The sequence below is a fragment of the Oncorhynchus keta genome, chromosome 4 (genome assembly GCF_023373465.1).
Source record: "Oncorhynchus keta strain PuntledgeMale-10-30-2019 chromosome 4, Oket_V2, whole genome shotgun sequence".
NCBI classification, from domain to species: Eukaryota; Metazoa; Chordata; class Actinopteri; order Salmoniformes; family Salmonidae; genus Oncorhynchus; species Oncorhynchus keta.
The window spans coordinates 83,971,186-83,980,871 of NC_068424.1; the positions used below are offsets into that span (position 1 = coordinate 83,971,186).

Here is a 9,686-nt window from a genome sequence, read left to right on the forward strand (position 1 = left end):
ATATCAGCTGTCTGTATAGACTAGTTGTTACTATATCAGCTGTCTGTGTCTGTATAGACTGGTGTGTCTGTATAGACCAGTTGTTACTATATCAGCTGTCTGTGTCTGTGTAGACTAGTTGTTACTATATCAGCTGTCTGTGTCTGTGTAGACTAGTTGTTACTATATCAGCTGTCTGTGTAGACTAGTTCAGGACTGTCTGTCTGTCTGTCTGTCTGTCTGTCCGTCCGTCCGTCCGTCCGTCCGTCCGTCCGTCCGTCCGTCCGTCCGTCCGTCCGTCCGTCCGTCCGTCCGTCCGTCCGTCCGTCCGTCCGTCTGTCCGTCTGTCTGTGGTTGTTTGCTTGTGTGTGTGTGTGTGTGTGTGTGTGTGTGTGTGTGTGTGTGTGTGTGTGTGTGTGTGTGTGTGTGTGTGTGTGTGTGTGTGTGTGTGTGTGTGTGTGTGTGTGTGTGTGTGTGTGTGTGTGTGTGTGTGTGTGTGTGTGTGTGTGTGTGTGTGTGTGTGTGTGTGTGTGTGTGTGTGTGTGTGTGTGTGTGTGTGTGTGTGTACATCCATATCTGAGTGTGTGTACATACCGTAGACCAGAACGGTGGCGGGGGAGCTCCTGCGTCGTGCCACAATGTTCTTGGCCACGCAGGTGTAGTTGGCCGTGTCCGCCAGCCTGGCCTGTTTGATGATCAGATTACGGTCCCCAGTCACCAAGAAGTTGGGCTCGCTTACCGGGTCGATCACATGCTCGTTCCTCTGCCACTCCACCTGAAAATAACAGACCTGGAAGCTTCAAACAAACTGTGTGTTTTCAACCAGGGGGACAGAGGGACGTCCCCGTCCCCGTCCCCGAGGACGATGGGTCCACTGGTGAGATTACATTATTATAGACACAGACAGGGGGAAGGTTTTCAATAATAAACATTGTGGTGTCTAGACGGAGTAGCTGTTATGTTAAAGTTATGTCCAGTCTAATCCCAGTGAGAGTAGCTATGTCTCTGTCTGTCAGGTTATGTCCAGTCTAATCCCTGTGAGAGTAGCTATGTCTCTGTCTGTCAGGTTATGTCTCTGTCTATAAGGTTATGTCCAGTCTAATCCCTGTGAGAGTAGCTATGTCTCTGTCTGTCAGGTTATGTCCAGTCTAATCCCTGTGAGAGTAGCTATGTCTCTGTCTGTAAGGTTGTGTCCAGTCTAATCCCTGTGAGAGTAGCTGTGTCTCTGTCTGTAAGGTTATGTCCAGTCTAATCCCTGTGAGAGTAGCTATGTCTCTGTCTGTCAGGTTATGTCCAGTCTAATCCCTGTGAGAGTAGCTGTGTCTCTGTCTGTAAGGTTATGTCCAGTCTAATCCCTGTGAGAGTAGCTATGTCTCTGTCTGTCAGGTTATGTCCAGTCTAATCCCTGTGAGAGTAGCTGTGTCTCTGTCTGTCAGGTTATGTCCAGTCTAATCCCTGTGAGAGTAGCTATGTCTCTGTCTGTAAGGTTGTGTCTCTGTCTGTAAGGTTATGCCCAGTCTAATCCCAGTGAGAGTAGCTATGTCTCTGTCTGTCAGGTTATGTCCAGTCTAATCCCTGTGAGAGTAGCTGTGTCTCTGTCTGTCAGGTTATGTCCAGTCTAATCCCTGTGAGAGTAGCTATGTCTCTGTCTGTAAGGTTGTGTCTCTGTCTGTAAGGTTATGCCCAGTCTAATCCCAGTGAGAGTAGCTATGTCTCTGTCTGTCAGGTTATGTCCAGTCTAATCCCTGTGAGAGTAGCTGTGTCTCTGTCTGTCAGGTTATGTCCAGTCTAATCCCTGTGAGAGTAGCTATGTCTCTGTCTGTAAGGTTATGTCCAGTCTAATCCCTGTGAGAGTAGCTATGTCTCTGTCTGTCAGGTTATGTCCAGTCTAATCCCTGTGAGAGTAGCTATGTCTCTGTCTGTCAGGTTATGTACAGTCTAATCCCTGTGAGAGTAGCTATGTCTCTGTCTGTAAGGTTATGCCCAGTCTAATCCCTGTGAGAGTAGCTATGTCTCTGTCTGTAAGGTTGTGTCTCTGTCTGTAAGGTTATGCCCAGTCTAATCCCTGTGAGAGTAGCTATGTCTCTGTCTGTAAAGTTATGCCCAGTCTAATCCCTGTGAGAGTAGCTATGTCTCTGTCTGTAAGGTTATGTCCAGTCTAATCCCTGTGAGAGTAGCTGTGTCTCTGTCTGAAAGGTTATGTCCAGTCTAATCCCTGTGAGAGTAGTTAGTCCAGTTTGTGTTTCTCTGAGGGATCCCTTCTCCAAGTAGCTAGTAGAAATGCTGTTGCTAGTGTCGTGGTCATTTTCTGTATTGCTAAATAAGGAGAGTTTACGAACATAACATTCAACATAACATTCAGCAACTGAGATCTTTTATAGCAAAGATCCACCCCCTCGTCGACATGACAAACCACAGATAATAGAAACTGTTCACAAAGAAAGACTTTTACTTGAGAGAGGAGTATACCATAGCCAGACAGCATTCTCTATTAAATCATCGTTCAGTTTGGTCTCTAAAACGAGGTTCTAATCTCGTTCTTGGTACTTCATATTACAAAAACATTACCTCATCCAATGGCATATATCAATTGTCAATTCTAGATACCTCCATCTCAAATACAATCCACCCCTGGACAAGCTCTCTGAGAGGAGTGAGCCTCTAGGTCATAAACTAGGTCAAGATACGTTTCAACATCAGAGGGGACATACAATGGTTCCAGACACTGCCATACTCCCCCAATGGGAAAAGGAGGGAGTGACGAGAGTACAGACATGGTGGAGTCCTTCACATGGTTTAACAGATACATTCACATATGAAGACAATCCTGACAAATTTATTACAAATAAAAAACAGAAATACCTTATTTATATAAGTATTCAGACCCTTTGCTATGAGACTCGTTTCCATTGATCATCATTGAGATGTTTCTACAACTTGATTGGAGTCCACCTGTTGTAAATTCAATAGATTGGACATGATTTGGAAAGGCAAACACACCTGTATATATAAGGTCCCATAGTTGACAGTGCATGTCAGAGCAAAAAACCGAGCCAGAAGGACAACCATCTCTGCAGCACTCCACCAATCAGACCTTTATAGTCAAGTGGCCAGATGGAGGCCACTCCTCAGTAAAAGGCACATGACAGCCCGCTTGGAGTTTGACAAAAAAAGTGCCAAAAGGACTCTCAAACCATGAGAAACAAGGTTGTGGAAAAAGTCAAAGGGTCTGAATAATTTCCAAATGCACTGTGGGGCCCCAGTTAAACCAGGGCCCATCGTAGCACTATGCAGGGAATAGAGTGCCATGGGAGACAGCCTCTTACTGGTCCCTGTGCTGTCCAAAAACAATCTGTACTACTACTGGTCCCTGTGCTGTCCCACAACACTCTGTACTACTACTGGTCCCTGTGCTGTCCAACAACAATCTGTACTACTACTGGTCCCTGTGCTGTCCAACAACACTCTGTACTACTACTGGTCCCTGTGCTGTCCAACAACAATCTGTACTACTACTGGTCCCTGTGCTGTCCCACAACAATCTGTACTACTACTGGTCCCTGTGCTGTCCAACAACAATCTGTACTACTACTGGTCCCTGTGCTGTCCAACAACAATCTGTACTACTACTGGTCCCTGTGCTGTCCAACAACAATCTGTACTACTACTGGTCCCTGTGCTGTCCAACCACAATCTGTACTACTACTGGTCCCTGTGCTGTCCAACCACAATCTGTACTACTACTGGTCCCTGTGCTGTCCCACAACAATCTGTACTACTACTGGTCCCTGTGCTGTCCAACAACAATCTGTAGTACTACTGGTCCCTGTGCTGTCCAACAACAATCTGTACTACTATCTGTCCCACAACACTCTGTACTACTACTGGTCCCTGTGCTGTCCAACAACAATCTGTACTACTACTGGTCCCTGTGCTGTCCAACAACAATCTGTACTACTACTGGTCCCTGTGCTGTCCCACAACAATCTGTACTACTACTGGTCCCTGTGCTGTCCCACAACAATCTGTACTACTACTGGTCCCTGTGCTGTCCAACAACAATCTGTACTACTACTGGTCCCTGTGCTGTCCCACAACAATCTGTACTACTACTGGTCCCTGTGCTGTCCAACAACAATCTGTACTACTACTGGTCCCTGTGCTGTCCAACAACAATCTGTACTACTACTGGTCCCTGTGCTGTCCCACAACAATCTGTACTACTACTGGTCCCTGTGCTGTCCATCAACAATCTGTACTACTACTGGTCCCTGTGCTGTCCCACAACAATCTGTACTACTACTGGTCCCTGTGCTGTCCCACAACAATCTGTACTACTACTGGTCCCTGTGCTGTCCCACAACAATCTGTACTACTACTGGTCCCTGTGCTGTCCAACAACAATCTGTACTACTACTGGTCCCTGTGCTGTCCCACAACAATCTGTACTACTACTGGTCCCTGTGCTGTCCCACAACACTCTGTACTACTACTGGTCCCTGTGCTGTCCCACAACAATCTGTACTACTACTGGTCCCTGTGCTGTCCCACAACAATCTGTACTACTACTGGTCCCTGTGCTGTCCCACAACAATCTGTACTACTACTGGTCCCTGTGCTGTCCAACAACAATCTGTACTACTACTGGTCCCTGTGCTGTCCCACAACACTCTGTACTACTACTGGTCCCTGTGCTGTCCCACAACAATCTGTACTACTACTGGTCCCTGTGCTGTCCCACAACAATCTGTACTACTACTGGTCCCTGTGCTGTCCCACAACAATCTGTACTACTACTGGTCCCTGTGCTGTCCAACAACAATCTGTACTACTACTGGTCCCTGTGCTGTCCAACAACAATCTGTACTACTACTGGTCCCTGTGCTGTCCCACAACACTCTGTACTACTACTGGTCCCTGTGCTGTCCAACAACAATCTGTACTACTACTGGTCCCTGTGCTGTCCCACAACACTCTGTACTACTACTGGTCCCTGTGCTGTCCATCAACAATCTGTACTACTACTACTGGTCCCTGTGCTGTCCAACAACAATCTGTACTACTACTGGTCCCTGTGCTGTCCCACAACAATCTGTACTACTACTGGTCCCTGTGCTGTCCCACAACACTCTGTACTACTACTGGTCCCTACTCTGTCCCAAAGAATGTATAACTAGCTATTCTGCTACTGGTCCCTACGCTGTCCATAGCCAGCTATTCGGCTACTGGTCCTTACGCTGTCCATAGCTAGCTATTCTGCTACTGGTCCCTACGCTGTCCATAGCCAGCTATTCTGCTACTGGTCCCTACGCTGTCCATAGCCAGCTATTCTGCTACTGGTCCCTACGCTGTCCATAGCCAGCTATTCTGCTACTGGTCCCTACGCTGTCCATAGCCAGCTATTCTGCTACTGGTCCCTACGCTGTCCATAGCCAGCTATTCTGCTACTGGTCCCTACGCTGTCCATAGCCAGCTATTCTGCTACTGGTCCCTACGCTGTCCATAGCTAGCTATTCTTAAACTGGTCTGTGCTGTGTGAATAGCTATCGTAGCTTCTTCTGCTGGTACAATTTATTCCGATAATGTTTCAGAGTGGCTAGCTAGCTGTTCCATGTAGTTAGTCCCTGCTCTGTCAGAGTAGCTAGCTGTTCCATGTAGTTAGTCCCTGCTCTGTCAGAGTAGCTAGCTGTTCCATGTAGTTAGTCCCTGCTATGTCAGAGTAGCTAGCTGTTCCATGTAGTTAGTCCCTGCTCTGTCAGAGTAGCTAGCTGTTCCATGTAGTTAGTCCCTGCTCTGTCAGAGTAGCTAGCTGTTCCATGTAGTTAGTCCCTGCTCTGTCAGAGTAGCTAGCTGTTCCATGTAGTTAGTCCCTGCTATGTCAGAGTAGCTAGCTGTTCCATGTAGTTAGTCCCTGCTCTGTCAGAGTAGCTAGCTGTTCCATGTAGTTAGTCCCTGCTCTGTCGGAGTAGCTAGCTGTCCCATGTAGTTAGCCCCTGCTCTGTCAGAGTGGACAAACTCAACATGATGGCTGCCAAGAGAGCAGATACAATATAGTATAGTTTGTTGTGGTGAAGAGTGATGAATGGAGGGGGTAGAGGAGATGTGTGGGTGATGCAGGGCGGGGGGTAGAGGAGATGTGTGGGTGATGCAGGGAGGGGGGTAGAGGAGATGTGTGGGTGATGCAGGGAGGGGGTAGAGGAGATGTGTGGGTGATGCAGGGAGGGGGTAGAGGAGATGTGTGGGTGATGCAGGGAGGGAGGTAGAGGAGATGTGTGGGTGATGCAGGGAGGGAGGGAGGTAGAGGAGATGTGTGGGTGATGCAGGGAGGGGGAGGAGATGTGTGGGTGATGCAGGGAGGGGTAGAGGAGATGTGTGGGTGATGCAGGGAGGGAGGGAGGTAGAGGAGATGTGTGGGTGATGGGGAGGGGGTAGAGGGATGTGTGGGTGATGCAGGGAGGGGGTAGAGGAGATGTGTGGGTGATGCAGGGAGGGAGGGAGGTAGAGGAGATGTGTGGGTGATGAATGGAGGGAGATGTGTGGGTGATGCAGGGAGGGGTAGAGGAGATGTGTGGGTGATGCAGGGAGGCGGTAGAGGAGATGTGTGGGTGATGCAGGGAGGGGGTAGAGGAGATGTGTGGGTGATGCAGGGAGGGGGGGTAGAGGAGATGTGTGGGTGATGCAGGGATGTGTGGGTGATGGGGGTAGAGGAGATGTGTGGGTGATGCAGGGAGGGGGGTAGAGGAGATGTGTGGGTGATGCAGGGAGGGGGTAGATGAGATGTGTGGGTGATGCAGGGAGGGGGTAGAGGAGATGTGTGGGTGATGCAGGGAGGGAGGTAGGGAGATGTGTGGGTGATGCAGGGAGGGGGTAGATGAGATGTGTGGGTGATGCAGGGAGGGGGTAGAGGAGATGTGGGGGATGCAGGGAGGGGGTAGAGGAGATGTGTGGGTGATGCAGGGAGGGGGGTAGAGGAGATGTGTGGGTGATGCAGGGAGGGGGTAGAGGAGATGTGTGGGTGATGCAGGGAGGGAGGTAGAGGAGATGTGTGGGTGATGCAGGGAGGGGGGTAGAGGAGATGTGTGGGTGATGCAGGGAGGGAGGTAGAGGAGATGTGTGGGTGATGCAGGGAGGGGGGTAGAGGAGATGTGTGGGTGATGCAGGGAGGGAGGTAGAGGAGATGTGTGGGTGATGCAGGGAGGGGGGTAGAGGAGATGTGTGGGTGATGCAGGGAGGGGGTAGAGGAGATGTGTGGGTGATGCAGGGAGGGGGGTAGAGGAGATGTGTGGGTGATGCAGGGAGGGGGTAGAGGAGATGTGTGGGTGATGAGGGACAGGGAGGGGGTAGAGGAGATGTGTGGGTGATGCAGGGAGGGGGTAGAGGAGATGTGTGGGTGATGAGGGAGGGGGTAGAGGAGATGTGTGGGTGATGCAGGGAGGGGGGTAGAGGAGATGTGTGGGTGATGCAGGGAGGGGGTAGAGGAGATGTGTGGGTGATGTGGATGTGTGGGTGATGCAGGGAGGGAGGTAGAGGAGATGTCTGGGTGATGCAGGGAGGGGGTAGATGAGATGTGTAAGTCGCTCTGGATAAGAGCGTCTGCTAAATGACTTAAATGTAAATGTAAATGTGTGGGTGATGCAGGGAGGGGGTAGAGGAGATGTGTGGGTGATCGAGAAAGAAGGAAGGGGGGGAATTGGGGTTGAACCAGAGGAAGATTTTATTGCTGTTGTTATTTGGGGCAGTTAGCGTTAGCATCACAGTGTGGGGGGAGCTGGCTGCGGCAGATGTGCTGTATGTGGCTGAGAGAGAGAGAGAGAGAGAGAGAGAGAGAGAGAGAGAGAGAGACAGAGACAGAGACAGAGACAGAGACAGAGACAGAGACAGAGACAGAGAAAGAGAAGGAAGAGGGAGAGAAAGTCTGAGATGAAAAAATAGAGCAAGAGAGGTAGCTGCCAGCTGACAAACATGAGTGTGTAGAGCCTGCAAATGTGCCAGAGCAGAACCCAGCCCTGAGAGTCAGCCCTGAGAACCAGCCCTGAGAGACAGCCCTGAGAACCAGCCCTGAGAGTCAGCCCTGAGAACCATCCCTGAGAGACAGCCCTGAGAGACAGCCCTGAGAACCAGCCCTGAGAACCAGCCCTGAGAGTCAGCCCTGAGAACCAGCCCTGAGAGACAGCCCTGAGAACCAGCCCTGAGAGTCAGCCCTGAGAACCATCCCTGAGAGACAGCCCTGAGAGACAGCCCTGAGAACCATCCCTGAGAGACAGCCCTGAGAACCAGCCCTGAGAGAGCCCTGAGAACCAGCCCTGAGAACCAGCCCTGAGAACCAGCCCTGAGACCCAGCACTGAGAACCAGCTCCGAGAACAAGCCCCGAGAGACAGCCCCGAGAAACAGCCCTGAGAACCAGCCCTGAGAACCAGCCCTGAGAGTCAGCCCTGAGAACCAGCCCTGAGAGACAGCCCTGAGAACCAGCCCTGAGAGTCAGCCCTGAGAACCATCCCTGAGAGACAGCCCTGAGAGACAGCCCTGAGAACCATCCCTGAGAGACAGCCGTGAGAACCAGCCCTGAGAGAGCCCTGAGAACCAGCCCTGAGAGACAGCCCTGAGAACCAGCCCAGAGAGTCAGCCCTGAGAGACAGCCCTGAGAGACAGCCCTGAGAACCAGTCCTGAGAGACAGCCCTGAGAGATGGGATTCTACGCTGTCATGAACTGCCTCCCCACCTCTGATGAAAAAATGATCAGTAATCAATAAGAGATAATAATTAGAGATATAATTGTTGCAAGGCAGTGACGTCTCTATCATGCCTTGAAAAGGAGGGTGACGCTTATTGGAAGGCAGGGACGTCTCTATCACGCTTTGAAGAGGAGGGAGAAGCTTATTGGAAGGCAGGGGCCTCTCTATCACGCTTTGAAGAGGAGGGAGAAGCTTATTGGAAGGCAGGGGCCTCTCTATCACGCTTTGAAGAGGAGGGAGAAGCTTATTGGAAGGCAGGGGCGTCTCTATCACGCTTTGAAGAGGAGGGAGAAGCTTATTGGAAGGCAGGGGCCTCTCTATCACGCTTTGAAGAGGAGGGAGAAGCTTATTGGAAGGCAGGGGCCTCTCTATCACGCTTTGAAGAGGAGGGAGAAGCTTATTGGAAGGCAGGGACGTCTCTATCACACTTTGAAGAGGAGGGAGAAGCTTATTGGAAGGCAGGGGCCTCTCTATCACGCTTTGAAGAGGAGGGAGAAGCTTATTGGAAGGCAGGGGCCTCTCTATCACGCTTTGAAGAGGAGGGTGAAGCTTATTGGAAGGCAGGGGCCTCTCTATCACACTTTGAAGAGGAAGGTGAAGCTTATTGGAAGGCAGGGGCCTCTCTATCACACTTTGAAGAGGAGGGAGAAGCTTATTGGAAGGTAGGGGCCTCTCTATCACGCTTTGAAGAGGATTATGAAGCCGGCCCACAGACACTGATCTAAGGTTTGGTTGCACATTTCTAGTGTAACTTTGTTTGAAGTGCTTCGAAGTGCTTCGAGGGGAGTGAGCAAGTTTACATTTCGGGTATAAAGGTAAAGAATCGGACCACAGTCCACGTCTCCTATCTCTAACCTCACCTCAGCTGCTGGTACGCCCTCTGGAGGATGACAGCGTAACAACACTTCCTGGTTCAACGAGACTTCCTTCCCCATTGGCTCCTCCTCAAAGTTCTTCCTCAGGTCTGAAAAAGG

The 9,686-nt window shown here is 50.5% G+C and overlaps 1 protein-coding gene across 1 annotated transcript in view; it reads right to left on the reverse strand.

The window, feature by feature from the left end:
- The window catches only part of unc5a (unc-5 netrin receptor A), a 641,788-nt gene that overhangs the window by 182,508 nt on the left and 449,594 nt on the right, over window positions 1-9,686 (reverse strand). The window contains 2 exon segments of the mRNA XM_052518001.1: window positions 574-754; window positions 9,573-9,676. Of these exon segments, the coding sequence (XP_052373961.1) occupies window positions 574-754; window positions 9,573-9,676 (285 nt within the window).